The following is a 15916-nucleotide window of genomic DNA, read 5'->3' as shown; positions in this document are numbered from 1 at the left end:
AATAAAATAAAATAAAATAAAATAAAATAAAATAAAATAAAATAAAATAAAATAAATACAGGTGCTCTAGAATGAGAACCTCTTTTAGAGCCTGCAGTGTGTTCACACATGCATTAACCTTAACTTGAATCTCTCAACAGTCCTATGCAATGTGTAGATGAGGAAACTGAGGCTCAGAGAGACTTTAAGTGACTTTCAGGGACACACAGCTTCTCAGGTGTACACGTAAGATTTAAACCCAAGTTGATGATTCTTAGTCTTGTAGTCATCTTTCTGTCATACCGCTGATATTATTAATGGGACCCTTTTTTCCTATCAGTTGGCCACTAATATGTAAGAATTTGGATGGGTTTACCTTCTATGCTAAAAACATGCAGATGTTACCTGTGGTGATTTTTTGTTAGTACTATCTTTATGCAACTTTGATCCTATTTGGTCTGTCACCTTAACCACCTTCTTGCCATTAGAGCATGTTACTCTCTTGCAAAAAAGTGAGATATATACTCAACTTCAGCTGTGTTCTGACCTTGCTATTTGGCCAAAATCTGCTTTTCAGCTTCACCATCATTGCCATTGCTGTAGCCACCATGAAACGCAGTATGGATGTTCCTCAAAAACTTAAAAACAGGACCACATATGATCCAGCAATCCCACTTCTGGATATTCATCCAAAAAAAGTGAGATCATTATCTTGAAAAAAAATAGCTACAACCTCATGTTCATTGCAGCATTATTTACAATAGCCAAGACATGGAAACAACCTAAGTGGCCACTGACAGATGAATGGATTCAAAGGATGTGAGATATCTAGATCTAGATATATAATGCAATATTATTCAGTCATTAAAAAGAAGGAACTTCTGCTATTTGCAGTAACATTGATGGACTTTTAATGCATTATGCCAAATGAAATAAGTTAGAGAAAGACAAATACCATATGATTTCAATTGTATGTGGAATCTAATAAAAACCCAAACCCCATAGATACAGAGAACAGATTGGTGGTTGCCAAAGGTAGAGGGAGGAAGGTGGGCAAAATGGGTAAAGGGGGCAAAAGGTACAAACTTCCAGTTATATGATAAATAAGTCCCGGGGAACGTCAGGTACAACATGATGACTATAGTTAATAATACTATATTGCATATTTGAAAATTGCTAAGAGGTTAGATCTTAAAAGTGCTCATCATAAGAAAAAAGTCTGTAACTGTGTGGTGATAAATCTTAACTTATTGTGGTAATCATTTCACAATATATTTTACATATATCACAACATATCAAATCATTATGTTGTACAACTTAAACTATTACAATGTTATATGTCAATTATATCTTAATTTAAAAAGTATTTGTCAAATCCCTATTTCACTTTCTGGCAACCCTAAACTTGATCGGGCCACCCATCAAGTGATCTCAAGGGTAAGTATCATATCTAATCAGCATAACAGATAAGTTATAGGAATAAGGTATGCCAGTCAGAGTTATTGTTAATATATGAATATGCACTTTCAAATACAGGTAAGCATTATGGATGAAACTTGAAATTCTATTAATAGTTTAAATATAGAGTTTAAATTGTAGTATAATAATGGTGGTTGTGAAAGTTAATTTCATATAAAAAGATTATTGAGAGCTTTCAAGGAGTTAAATAAGTAGGGAGATAATTGAAAGTTAATACAATATTTAGAAAGGTTGGCTAGATAAGTTAAGGAAGAAAATTGTCCTTTTGAGCCAAAAATATACATATAACTTAATAACGAAAGGCATGCAGAAATAAACATATGAGAAATTAAAACTCTAAATGAGAGTAACAGTCTTAGGTCTACATCTGAAAATATTCACAAAGCATTTTCTTCAGAAAGAGCACAAGCTTCAGTTTCTAGAGGGCTTCCATGAAATTGAATAATCTTCACTGGCCAATTCTAGTCCAGGAGTTAAAGGAGATAAAACTTTACCTAAGTTCCTATCAAAAAGGAAGAAAAGCTTAATAACATGTGGCAAAATCACTATTGGAAGTACCCTATAGTAGTAGAGCTAGCCAAAAAATATCTTGCTCCTCATCTAAATTTAGTTGAAAGTGAGTTTTTATTTAAAATCACGGTGTGCAATATTGTGACTGCAGGAACATGCAGGAACTATAATGCTGGAAAGTTGTAGCTGTATGAGTTCAAACTTCTAAAGTTTGATGGTAACATTTTTGATAATAAAATTATAATGATTTAATTCTTTTTTAAAAAGAGTTTATTTATTTATTTGTCAGAGAGAGAGAGAGAGCTCAAGCAGGGGGAGCTGCAGGCAGAGGGAGAAGCAGGCTCCCCGCTGAGCAAGGAGCCCGATGGGGGACTCGATCCCAGGACCCTGGGACCATGACCTGGGCCGAAGGCAGACAGACGCTTAACCAACTGAGCCACCCAGCCATCCCTCAATTCTTTTTTTTTTTTTTTTTTAGATTTTGTTTATTTATGTGAGAGAGAGAAAGAGAGAGAGTGCACAGACAGGGGGGAGCGAGCGGGAGAGGGAGAAGCAGGCTCCCTGCTGAGCCGGGAGCCCCATGTGGGGCTCCATCCCAGGACCCTGAGTTCATGACCTGAGCTGAAGGCAGCCGCTTAACAGACTGAGCCACCCAGGTGCCCCCTGTCCCTCAATTCTAAAATAAACATTCAAATTTGTCTTTATATCCCAGAAAGAAAGTATTAATTTTGACATTTGACTCTTTAGCATTTAGCCAAAATGTGAATTCCGTGCACCTCTTCAAAATCCTCCAAATTGCTTTTGAAATTAAAATTACCTTAGCCTATAAATTCCTACATGATCTGGCTTGGTTCTACTCTCATGTTCAGTCCATTGTTCACACCATTCTTCCCCTTCCACCATTCCCTACTCACACCTGTCCTCTCCATTCTGTTACTCTGATGACAAGATTTTTCCCTCCAGGGCCTTGTTTTCCTTAGTATTTCCTTTTAGTACTCATCAAGTCTCAGGTAAGATAGCCACATCTTAGAGGTCAACCTATGAAAGTAGTCTGCAATAATCACATTAGCATGTTTTACTTCCTTCACAGCATTCATCTCTACATGAAATTATCTTTTTTATATGCTTACTGTCTATCACCCAGACTAAATTGTAAATTCCACAAGAGCAGTGACTTTGTTCATTGCTGCATTCTCACTACCTAGACCAGTGCCTTGCATAGAATATTTGTTAAAACAATGAACATGTAACATGACATTCAATGAGGGTGCTGTTTTGACAGGTGCCCAAAGGACAACAGGTTAGGTGCCAAGTACCCCTACCTCCTAAAGTCAGGTGTTAGTCTACCGTGCAAAATATGCTAAGAAACTGTGGTTTAGCATTATTCATCCCTCGTGCCCAGCCCAGAGAGCATGGAGGTGGGGTGGGGGGCTGATGACTCAGGAAGAGTGTTGCTTTGGAGACACTTGACACTTCCCCACTCCACCCACAGGGAAAAAAGAGATGCTCCCCCTAATCTCAAGCTATGTGAGAGGAGCTTTCAGGGAAACACTTGGAAAACTTGATACATGTTGCCTGGAGTCTGGGGGAATACAGGGATCTGATACTAAGAAAACCAGAGGCTGACTAGAGAGAGAGAGAGAGAGAACACTGGAAACAAGCCACACTTTCACCAACTGTGGAAACATGAATTTTCCCAAGGGAAAGTATACTGATGTAAGCAATTTACTTTGTTATACACCAAAAATAAGATGAATTAATGGGTTTATGGGGGGATGGATGGGTAGGGAGATTAAGTGATAAAAGAGTATAGCAAATATTCCCAGGGATGGTGGGAGAGAATTATACTTGAAGCCAGTTTAAAAGGGAGTCCAGCTAAGAAGAGTACATTGCTGAGCGCCCAAGGGATCAAGAAGGGGGCTAAATCCCAAAAAGTCCCAAGAGCTAAGGCTAGGGTTGTTAGTGGTTGCCCTGAAGTGCCTTTGTGCATGTCATATATCTGAGACATCTGAGAAGCTCTGCTACCCTCCCTTGCACAATATAAACCTGGAGGAATTGGAAAGCTTAATCAGCGAGAAGTTAAGGTGGAGGAAGTGGAGATGTAAAAGGTAGAAAACAAAATAAAAGTGGCCCATAACGCATAACCCACTGCAGTCCTAAAGCAGGACTGGCCTTGGGAAAAGGCAAAGCTTTAACTTGGAATGAGGTTTGTGTGACCTTCATGAGATACCATCCAGGGCAGAATAAAGAGCAGCCCTCAGAGAATTTGAAGACTTAGTGGAGCAAAAATGAAAGAATTTTGTTCTCCTACCCTACTGAATCCTGCTCATTCAATGAAATGTATATGCCTAACAAAACCCACCCCTGAATTAAAAAATCCTGATTTAATATCATAGCACATGTTCATTTATTCAACAAATATCTAGTGAGCACCTGCTATGTGGCCGGCATTGGTATAGGCAGTAAGATGCAGCAGTGAATAAGACAAACATTTGATATAAGTAGAGAAGCTTTAAAAACCACTGGGGTTCATGGTAACATTCCATATCTTGGTAGAGATTTGGGTTATGTAAGAACATGAATTTCTTAAAATTAGAGTTCAATATTTATAGTTTTTTCTTTTTGATGTAAAATTTATATGTGATGACATGCATAGCTCTTAAATTATGTTTGCTGAGTTTTGACAAGTGCATGATCATCACAACTCTGCCTCCCTCCATGGTCAGCAGATAATCTTGGCCCCCTACCTCCCCAAGAAAATAGAAGCCATAGACAGGAATTCCTTCAACTTATAAATGTATCTGCAGTCATATCTACCCTTTTTCCCTTTCCTTCTGTTATCATGGACAACATGTACCTACTCCCATCTAAGGCCAATTTCTTCTCCTGGTTTTACTTTATCAGAGGCCTTGCTCTATTGGATCATCCCTCTCATCCTCAACTCTCCTTTCAAGGAATGAGCTTGTTTAAGTACTAATGCTGGATACTTTTACCCCAGGGTCCTCACATTAGCCATTTTCTTGGAACCACTTTCCCTTAACTCCTACTCACCCTTCAGGTCTTTGCTTAGATGCCATCTACTTACATATGACTTCCCTGACCTTCCATCCCACACTATGGCAGAACCTATTAAACTTCCTTTTTCACGACACGCCCCTTACCCGTAATTACTTGTTCTATGTATGTCTTGCCCACAAGACAAACATGGTTTCTGCTTTCACAGTGTCGTGTTAACTGCTATACCTCCAGTACTTAGCATAGCACCTGGCACATTAAATATTTGTTGCTTAATGAAATGATTAATTAAAATTCAATCATCTCATCCATACAAAGTAGTATTCTCAAATGTCTTTTTTTCTTCATATATTTTAATTTTTTACTCTAATTTCTATGTAATCTTTTCTAGGATTGTGTTAAATAAGAATGGCATTGTGACATTGTTATTCATATAATTTCTTATAATTCTGTTCTTAAAATTTAAATGAGTATCTTCTACAATGAAAATTCTCAATGAGAACGATTTCATAGTCATAAAAATCCTGTAATTTGGAAAGATCCTTAGAGAGTCTCTATTTCAATTTTCTCAGATTACTCTCCTTAGAAGCAGGAAAGAGACCAAGTACCGTGGTATTTTTATGTCTACATTAGTACTGCATTATTATTATCTTTTTACTTAGATCTGGGTGTCTTATGGTTAGAGACCACCAGTGGGGAGACATTCTGAAAATTCAGAATTCTTTTCATCTTTCAATTGTGAAGGAGGATGATCATCTGTTAGTTTACATAACTACTTCATATAAATAGCTTAGCTTTTCTATGCAAACCTAAATTTATTCTGCATTCATTGATAGACACTAGGGCTACACTGCATGAATTCTTCATGTATGTAACATTCAGACATACATGTACAATTTAAACAAACACATATATACACACGCACACACATATGCACATAAACACGTAAAATTGGAGAATAAAAATATTTTATTTAGTTAAAGCTAAATAAATGAAAGATCTCTGTGTACAAATATAAATGTTTCTCCTTATAAACAGTTTCTACTGCCAGCTTTGATGTAAGTCTTGTTAACCCAATATAGCTCCTTTTACCAGGTCAAAGTAGAGTATCAATGTAAGTACAGTTAGAGGCTTCACAGACCAACCTCTTCTTGGAATCCTATTCAAACAAAACCAGAATAACAACCTAGACTAAAAGGCAATTCAGGTCTTTACTGATGTCTTCTGAAGCATGACAAAGCAAACTTCTTAAAATTCTCCTTCCCAGCTGTAAATCTCCATTCCATTCCCTCAAACAGGAGCCACCTCCATTCCTTTCCTTCACTTAAGTATAATTTAGCTTATATAGCTTTTTATTTTTCTTCCTCACCCTGGAGCTGACCAGCAAGCAAGAACTATTCTGGGAAGAGGTACCTGTTGGAAGGTTTGTCTGAGGAGATGCCCAGAGGGAATCAGCCATGCTTACCAAGTGCCCAGTCTCTTTCCTCAAGGAGCTAATGAACTGGAGATAAAAGGAACAATCAATAAGCACAGGGAGGAAAGCAACATAGCAGAGTACGTAGTTACCTGTTGGTTGGTGTGATACAGACGTGATACAGACTGAGTAATATTAGGGATTCTGAGATAGGCGAGATCAGCCTGGAGGTGAGGGTGGAGGTGAGCCTGGGCCTGGACAATGAATTACCTAATCAATAAGCCTTTGTGGAACCTCCTGACTCAGTTTCTCTCCAGTGGCCCTTCTGTGGTATTTTCCTTTATAGACATGACTTCCTTTAGCTAGATAACATAAGGAGGGATCGCTATGTACAATGGGCAGCTAAAAGCTCTTCCAACATTACTTAGGGGTGATTGTAATAATGAAGTAGTCTCTGAGGTCCCTGAAGACTGGAACCCGGGTGTTCTGTGTCCCAAGTGGCCCGACCCTCCTTAGTTTAACAGTCCAAAGGGACAGTTAAGTCCGGCTCAAAGCGCAGAGTGGCTTGGGGCACCTGCTTACAGGAACCTCCACTTGGCCTCAGCCTCCGGGTCAGCCAGCGGAGGCTCCCGCTCCCACCTGCTCAGGACGTCTGCTGTCACTCCGCCCACGCCCCCTCTCGGCCCCTCCCCCCTTTCCCTTCCGCGAGCCGCCATTTTCAACTACTACCGCCGCCTATTTGGGCCCTCCTCGGCTTCCGTCCCAGATGATCCCTCCCCGAAGCTGCCACCGCCTCCTTCTTCTCCCGGGGCTGGAGCCACCCCCTCGGTCAGTGGCGTAGCCGGACTCTGCATCGGGGCCAGCCAGATAGGGGCGGAGGTCCTGAGCCCTGTCTCGACTTGAGCGGGGGGCCATGGAGAAAGCGGCCCGAGGCGCTTTCCACACCGACTAACGCAGGCCCGTTGCGGCTGCAGGCGCCATGGACCGAGCCCCCACTGACCAGGTACGCGGGCTCGGGCTGGGCCGGCCGGGCCGGGTGCTGGGGGTCGCCGCTTCCTCCGGAGGGGCCGTGGTCTCTTGAGTGTGGGCCTGGACCGCCGGAGCCCTTGGGTTCCTGCGGGAGCTGACTCCCCTCGCCGGAGAGCCTGGCGGCGCCCCACTCCTGCATTGTTCCAGTTGCTGTCTCGGAGGACGGGGGCTTTTCCAGCCCTGGTTACCCCCTCCCCCGGGCTGGGGACTCGTTTTTGCCCCTCCTCTGTGGTTTGGCGTTAGGGGCCAGAGGACTCCCAAGTTGTCAGTGCTTGCCTGAGAGGAGGGTTTATAACTTCCAGCGAGTAACCTCCCCCCCCCTTTAGTTCTGGAATGTGTTTTCAAGGTGGCAAGGCTTTCGAAGGCTTCTCACCCAGAAAGACTGTCAGAGAATGTGTGATAACTATAGAGCCAGGGGGGTTATGGGTTTTTTTAGATCAACGTTCCGTTGAGCAGAGCATTGTTTTTTGCAGTGGTTTTAGGGAGGTGTTTCCTTTAAGGTATGAAATACTATGGGTTTCCCCTGTCTTTCTGTCCAATTATTTTGCAAAAATTAGTGTTTTTGAAAAATTGAGCTTATATTTTAAGAATGTGGATCCGAAGTATGAATGCATTTCCGAGACTGTTTTCATATTCAGAGTAGTTCCATTAGTATTCTATTTTGGTTTTAATTGTATTAAATTCTTCGTTATCCATGCGAGTAGTTACTGGGAGGCAGGGATGATAAAAATGTAAATAATAATCCAAAATAAGCTGTCCCCCCCCCGCAAAGTGTTAGTATTTTCCATCCTTGAGCCCTCTATGAAACGACTTAAAATTTGATGAAATCGAAGTTTATTCGCTATGCATTCTCTTCATTTGAAGGCTTTGCCCAGTGTTGAGCTAGGCAAATAGATGAAGGAGAAAAAAAAAACAGTGATTTGCCTGTTTTACAAATGGATAATTAGTATCTGAGGAAATGAGACAAGATTTCCAAATTCCTGTATATATGTATTTATGTAGCTAGTCAGAGGCAATTTTGATTTTGAAATCTGGCTCTTTTAGCAGGCGGATTCCTAGTTGCGTATATTTATTTTTTTACAAAACCTTTAATTTAAAAAATTATGAGAATATGAATTTGAAAACACAGATGACTTTTATGAGATAATACGTGGATTTACCAAAGCAAAATCGATCAGAGCCTCTTGGCTTTCTAGTGACCCAGAGTATTCTATATACAGGCTATATCCAATCTAATGAAAAAAAATTTTAAGGCATCTATCAGAAATGCCTTTAATTTCAAAGTCTGACAATTGAATAGGAAATTTTCTTGAACAATTTTCTTGTATATGTGTCACTAATGAAAAGGTTAAACTCTGGTCCTTCATCATGATGCCAAAACTGTAACCAGTAATGCTACCATATGTATACTTATGGTTCCTTTCATCTTAAAGGAAATATAATTAACTATTTAGCATAGCTATTTGTGTGTGGTTATCTTAACAGCAAGTGCTGTGAGCAGATTATTTAAACTAGAGAACCTATTCCTCTTTCATCCTACATCTTTCCGAAGTCCACAACCTATTAAAACCTTGTAGAAATGTAAGGATTGGAAAAAAATCATGAATGTAGGTTTTCCGTTGAAGAATTTCTTCCTTTTTTCATTTTAGTACCTCCTGCCTCTTCCTCAGCCTAACCTTAAATAAGAGAATAATTCTAACCACCCTCTCTTCCCACCTGCTACATACTCAGAAGAAACCTAGATACAGAAAAGTGATGCTGCTTTGCCTTGTTTAGGCTGAAGACAGTTAATTCGGGGGTCCATGGATGACCTGGAAGGAGTGTGCTTCATTTTATATTAGCATTTTTCTGGGGCAAGACTCCATTATTTTCATCATATTCTCAAAGGAATCTATCACTGAAAAAAGGCTAAGAACCATTAATTTAATGGTAGATTAGGGGCCAGAACTGAGCTTTCTCCACCTTGTGAAGTTCTTCATTGTTTCCACTATACCATAGAGTAATGTAATGGCTTTTCCAGGTTATTTGGAGTACACTTTTATATATTTACTAATGAAGTGAATTTAGATAGGTAAAAGTCATTAAAAATATATGTGATATGTGGATTTCCATTTTCCCTCACAAAATGTTTGTTTTTTCATTTTAAATATGTTGGCTTATATTCAGAATTTTGGGGAATGCCTACAGCGTTAAAACTTACTCATAATCTTGTAGTGATTAGCAATTTATAGAAATTTGATTTTTTAAAAAAATAGTACTTCATACAAACTGTGCATTTCATGTTAACCTAATTGAAATCCTTGGAGTTTTGCACAAGTGTAACTTAAAAAAAAAAAAATCTAAGCATGTTTTGCCTGAAGGCATTCATATTGCTCTTTTAAAAAATAAAATCTTTGATAAAAGGATAAATTGTATATATGTTGATCAAGATTATAAAAAGTAAGTTACTGGAATACATGCTAGATAATAGTCTTAATTGCAGTAGTGACTATTTGAAAGAATGTTATAACCAAAAGAGGATCTCAGGGGTATTCTCTTTTAGCAAGACTGTATTAAATCAAAACAAGTAATTTAATTTTAATTGCCAGAGTTAGATGTTCTAAGAACAGTTATTACTTGGTATAATGTTTTTTTTTTTTGGTCCTTGAGGGGGGAAAGTTGGTGTAAAGGGATGTGAAAAATAAGTCATGGAGTTTATTTGTTCATAAAGGCTTAATGTTTCTATTTTTAGGAAATTTAAGACAGTGTTTTGAGACATTTTTTAAAAATGAACAATAGCCTTAGAAGTGACAAAACACTTGAAGTTTACAGTATATTTTGTATTATCAAATAATTTAAACATTGGCTTAATTTTTAGAATGTTAACATTAGGTAAGTTCACTTAAAGATTTTATTTGTCAGAGAGAGAGAGGGAGAGAGAGAGAACACAAGCAGGGGGAGTGGCAGGCAGAGGGAGAAGCAGGCTCCCTGCTGAGCAAGAAGCTGGATGTGGTACTCAATCCCAGGACCCTGGGATCATGGCCTGAGCTGAAGGCAGATGCTTAACCGACTGAGCCACCCAGGTGCCCCTAGATAAGTTCTTTACTTGACATCAGGGAAATACAAATCAAAACCACAATGTGATACCACCTCACACCAGTCAGAATCATTAAAATTAACAAGTCAGGAAACAACAGATATTGGTGAGGACGTGGAGAAAGGGGAACTCTACTACAGTGTTGGTGGGAATGCAAGCTGGTGGAGCCTCTCTGGAAAACAGTATGGAGGTTCCTCAAAAAGTTGAAAGTAGAGCTACCCTACGACCCAGCAATTGCACTACTGGATATTTAGCCCAAAGATATAACTGTAGTGATCTGAAGAGGCACCTGCACCCCAGTGTTTATAGCAGCAATGTCCACAGTAGCCAAACTATGGAAAGAGCCTAGATGTCCACTGACAGATGAATGGATAAAGAAGATGTGTAATATATATATTATGCAGCAAAAAATGAAATTTTGGAGCACCTGGGTGGCTCAGTCAGTTAAGCGGCCATCTTCGACTCAGGTCATGATCCCCGGGTCCTGGGATCGAGCCCCGAGCAGGGAGCCCGCTTCTCCCTGTCCCTCTGTCTGATCCCCCTTCTTGTGCTCTCTCTCTCTCTCTCTCTCTCTCTCTGTCAAATAAATAGATAAATAAATAAATAAAGTTTTTAAAAAATGAAATCTTGCCGTTTGCAATGACATGGATAGAACTAAAGGGTTATTATGCTAAGTGAAATAAGTCAATCAGAGAAAGACAATTATATGATCTCACTGATAATATGGAATTTAAGAAACAAAACAGAAGATCATAGGGGAAGAGAGGAAAAAATAAAACAAGACGAAACCAGAGAGGGAGACCAACCGTAAGAGACTCTTAATCATGGGAAACAAACTGAGGTTTGCTGGAGGGGAGGGGGGTGGAGGGATGGGGTAACTGGGTGGTGGACATTAAGGAGGGGCATGTGATGTGATGAGCACTGGGTATTGTATAAGACTGATGAATCACAGGCCTGTACCTCTGAAACCAATACTACTATATGTTAATTGAATTTAAATAAAAAATATTTATAAAAATAAAAAATGTAAAAAAAATTAAAAAACCTATTAATCACCAATGTCTTTAACTCTTAGAAAAGCAAACATGGAACAAATACATATGACTTCATGCAAAGTGCTGTTCACCAATAAAGATACAAAATCATCTGGCTTATAATTCTTTCCTTTAAATTGATAAACTTCAAATAGTATTGCAAACTAAATATATTCTAAATAAGTTACTATAAAACATTTATTATTTAATAATACTTGTAGTTGGCCTTAATGATTATAATAAATGATTTAACAGGTTTTAAAAATTATACTTTTCTAATCAAAAAGAAAGTAAAATAACCTTTGGAAATTTAACTTTTTTTTTTTTTTTTAGATTTCTTTATTTGGTGGCGAGAGTGTGGGGGGTGGGGCAGAGGGAGAGAGAGGGGAAGCAGACTCCCTGCTGAGCAGGGAGCCCAATGTGGTACTGGATCCCAGGACCCCAAGACCATGACCTGAGCCAAAACCAAGAGTTGGACACTCAAGCGACTGAGCCACCCAGCCACCCTGACCTTTGGAAATTTAAAAAGGCATTTTTCCTAAGCTCTTGATCAAGAGGAAATAAAAAAGTGGAATTATGGGTTATTGAAAAAGTAATACATATGAAAACCTGTGGGATGTGGCTGAAGCTATACTCTGAGGCAAATGCATAGTCATAAATACTTTCATTATTAAACATTTTAAAAGGTAAATAAAAATCAAGTGTCCAGAGCTAAAAGTTAGCAGGAAAACCCTATCAAAGCAAGAGAAGAAAAGAAATATAAAACCCAAAATTAATAAATTAGATAATCCAAAAACCAGTATTAAGTTTTAGAAAAGTACCATCAGGTTTTAATAGGATTAGGTATAATCTGTTTTAAGAAAAGAGGAAGAGATTTGAATAGTAAATCAAGTGCGCAGTCTCAGTTAACTAATTTGACTTTTTTTCTCAGTATTTTCTGAAGTCTTGCAAAACTTACATGTATAACTACTGCAATTGATTTGTCAAGTGTTTACTTTCAGTATAAGTCATTCCAATCAAAAACAATACAGCCAGCAAGTGTCTTTTAAGCATTAGTCATTTTTTCCTTTGGAAGACATTTATTTTTCTTTTGCCATGAGATGTAAAATATCTTAATGTTTGATATATTGTATTTTTACTTTAATATACACAGGATGTAGAGGGTTTCCATGGGCATATTTTTTCTGTAGGTGTGTGGTACATACTGAAATTTCACTGTGGGAGAGTGCCTTATTATGTTCTACTTCAGTTTTGATTTTAAGTGGGTGTTTTTTTTCTGTTGCTTAATCTGGGAAAATTATTTGCACTCTTCTGGAGATTCTGTCCCAGAGGAGTTTAGTTTGCATTTCCTGCTGTTGGGTGCTTCGTAGTAATGTTTGCCCATTTTCCCTAAACCAGTTTAGTACAGCACTCTTTCCAGAACATGTACTCAGTGCATATTTGTTGAATTCATATAGGCTCTCAGTGATCTGAGTGCATTTGTTTAATACACTCTTTTAAAGAAGGCTTTTATATTTTCATGTTCTGATAAATTCTTGGATTTTCTAGATTATTCACATCAAAGAAGTTTTATTATTGACATTTGTTTTAATATATGCTAAATTTAAAAGAATGTGAAACTGCTTATGTTTTTTCCCCCCAGTACAGGTTTCTCGGATTATTATGATTTTTCATTATTTGGAAAATTCTGAAATAATTTCTGAAAGATAAAGATAATTTTACTATGTAGGTAGTTTTTTTTAAGCAAATAGTAGTACAGGAAGTTAGACTTTGTGTAGTTTAGACTTATTTTATATAAAATTTCTGATTCCAAAAAAATAGATCTTGTCAAAGTAGACTAAAAAATTCAAACTAAGGAATATCATTGTATGAAGTAACTAGTCTAATTTTTTATAACTTTTCTTGTCCACTAGGTAGGACATTTTTCTTTGATTTCTATACTAATATCATTGAAATATTGCCAGAATTTGTTACTTAACATATTGTCTATATGGCCTTTATTATGTGGAATTTTAAAAATAGTTTGGGATTTATCTTTACTTTTTAGGCCTGAGAATAGCAGATGCTTCATTTTTAATGTATGATACTGAAGGCCCCAAAGTCACAACAAACAACTTTTAAGACCATAGAGAGTTGTAACTGTAGGAGAAAGTTTGCCAGTCTGTTCCTACTAGTGACATCTTCTGTTTGTGCAGCTGTTGACTACAGCAGCTTCTCTTTTTTGCTAAAAACAAAGGATCACTTCAGTGTTTGTGAGTTTTATTGTTGAACTCTGATATCTAGAATTGCACTTAGAATAGAAATCATTGCAAACTTTGATATTTAAGGGCATATACTGTGTATATGTACAGATATCAATTATAAATTATGTATGACACTGTTTTGACCGTGGGCTGCCTAAGTTCATAAAACTCTTACAAAGTAAAATGAAACTAAGTATAAAAACTTGTTGCAACTTTTTACTTGAGCAAGAATTTGAATTTTTTTACCAAAGTAATTTATGAGTTGGTACTATTTGGTGGGGAGGTATTAGGAAACTTACTATCTTTAAATTGTCTTATTTCTTTATAATTATATTAGTATTGTTTCCTTTTCATATGGAAATTTGATATAATCATTTCTTGCTAATGCCTTCTAATACAGATCTATAGAACTGTTCAGAGAGTTCTCATATGTTCAGAAGGACTTTTTAGATTTTTCAAAGATATCCTAAAAATTACATTTTCAGTGTAGTTAAAATGTGATTTAAATTTTTCCTCTTTTTATGCATGAACTATATAAAGCAAGTTTCCATTATCTGTGCATTATTGTTGAAAATCAGCCTTTTCCCCAAATTTCCTCCTGGGGGAACATTTATTAGATTGATAATTTATATCTTACACAAATAATTTTTGAGTTCTGTTGACTATCACAGTGAAAATTACTGACTTAGACTATTAACATTTGAAGGAGTTTTTGCCTTCAGGGTTCAAATTCAAGAAACCAGCTTGAGTTCACAGATACTGTATTCGTAAGTGCAAGTACTGTCTCTATTTCATATTCGGTTAAGAGTATAAAAGTAGATTTCAAAGTTTAATCAGGTAGGAAGGATATTGAATTGATACTACAATAAATAGTTCAGATTTCTTCTCTCTTCCCACCTTTTTACAAGCATTCTGAATATTTCCAGTGGACTCTTTTTAGAGAATAATTTGTCTGAATAAAGGCTATCCTATTGAGCATATCAAGTCTTTAGATTTTGTCTTCAAAGATTTTATTTATTTATTTGAGACAGAATGAGAGAGACAGCGAGCACATGAGAGGGGGGAGGGTCAGAGGGAGAAGCAGACTCCCTGCCGAGCTGGGAGCCCAATGTGGGACTCAATCCAGGGACTCCAGGATCATGACCTGAGCCGAAGGCAGTTGCCCAACCAACCGAGCCACCCAGGCACCCCAGATTTTGTCTTCAGATTTTCTTACATTTGTTACTTATTACCTTTGTGAGAAACATGCCTGACATTTATTCTGGGAACTCTGCCTTGCTCAGAGCTTCCGATAAATGCCATCCTACTGGGTTTGTTGGATAGAAGTTCTAGTTAGGACTATTGCTTTGAGGTAATTGATTTGAATGATTGAAACACTGGATTGCATTTCACTTACTGGTTTCTTAAAGAAGTGTTTAATATCTTTTTAGATTGTGATATTTATGTGGTTTTTAACATTCTACCTTTGAAGAATGTGTCTATAGGTTTTTTCTTTTTAAAATTAAATTTAAGAAATTTGTTGTTAAATAAAGAAGGAAAACTGCATAAAAGCAATGTATAGCTAAATGAATTACAAGGTGAATGCCTTGTAATTATCGCCCAAGTTAGGATATAGAACGTTGTCAGGCACTCAGAAGCTCTCCAGGTACCTCCTCGTGATCACAACTTTCTTTCACATGAGTAATTTCATATGAGTAATTCCTGTCCTGACTTTTATCCCAGATCTTACTTACTTTTCTTTATAGTTTTGTCACCCACATGTGCATCCTAAAATACTTGTTTTTTAAATATATCTTTTAAATTTCTGTAGATATTTTTGTAAGAAAAAATACAAAATAAACTGAGAGTACATACTCTGTGTCTACTGGGAAACTGAAGTAGTCATTTTTTTTTTAATATTTTATTTATTTGACAGAGAGAGATAGCGAGAGCAGGAACACAAGCAGGGGGAGTGGGAGAGGGAGAAGCAGGCTTCCTGCCAAGCAGGGAGCCCTATGTGGGACTCGATTCCAGGACCCTGGGATCATGACCTGAGCTGAAGGCAGACGCTTAATGACTGAGCCACCCAGGTGCCCTGAAGCACTCATTTTTTTCTCCTAGTTTAACTGTGAGCCAAAAGTTTCTTGCCTTTATGTTA

The 15916-nt window shown here is 37.7% G+C and overlaps 1 protein-coding gene across 1 annotated transcript in view; it reads left to right on the top strand.

The window, feature by feature from the left end:
- Positions 1 to 7137: 7137 nt before the first annotated feature.
- The window catches only part of SECISBP2L (SECIS binding protein 2 like), a 61437-nt gene continuing 52658 nt past the window's right edge, over positions 7138 to 15916 (top strand). The window contains exon 1 of the mRNA XM_025883943.2: positions 7138 to 7400. Within this exon, the coding sequence (XP_025739728.1) occupies positions 7377 to 7400 (24 nt within the window). The 5' untranslated portion in view covers positions 7138 to 7376. The remainder of the gene's footprint in view (positions 7401 to 15916) is intronic.

This window comes from Callorhinus ursinus, unplaced genomic scaffold, assembly GCF_003265705.2.
Source record: "Callorhinus ursinus isolate GAN/ISIS: 27379988/994484 unplaced genomic scaffold, GSC_fseal_2.0 scaffold25, whole genome shotgun sequence".
Lineage (NCBI taxonomy): Eukaryota > Metazoa > Chordata > Mammalia > Carnivora > Otariidae > Callorhinus > Callorhinus ursinus.
Note: the sequence above shows the minus strand (reverse complement) of the source record. Positions and strands in the feature narration are given on the sequence as shown.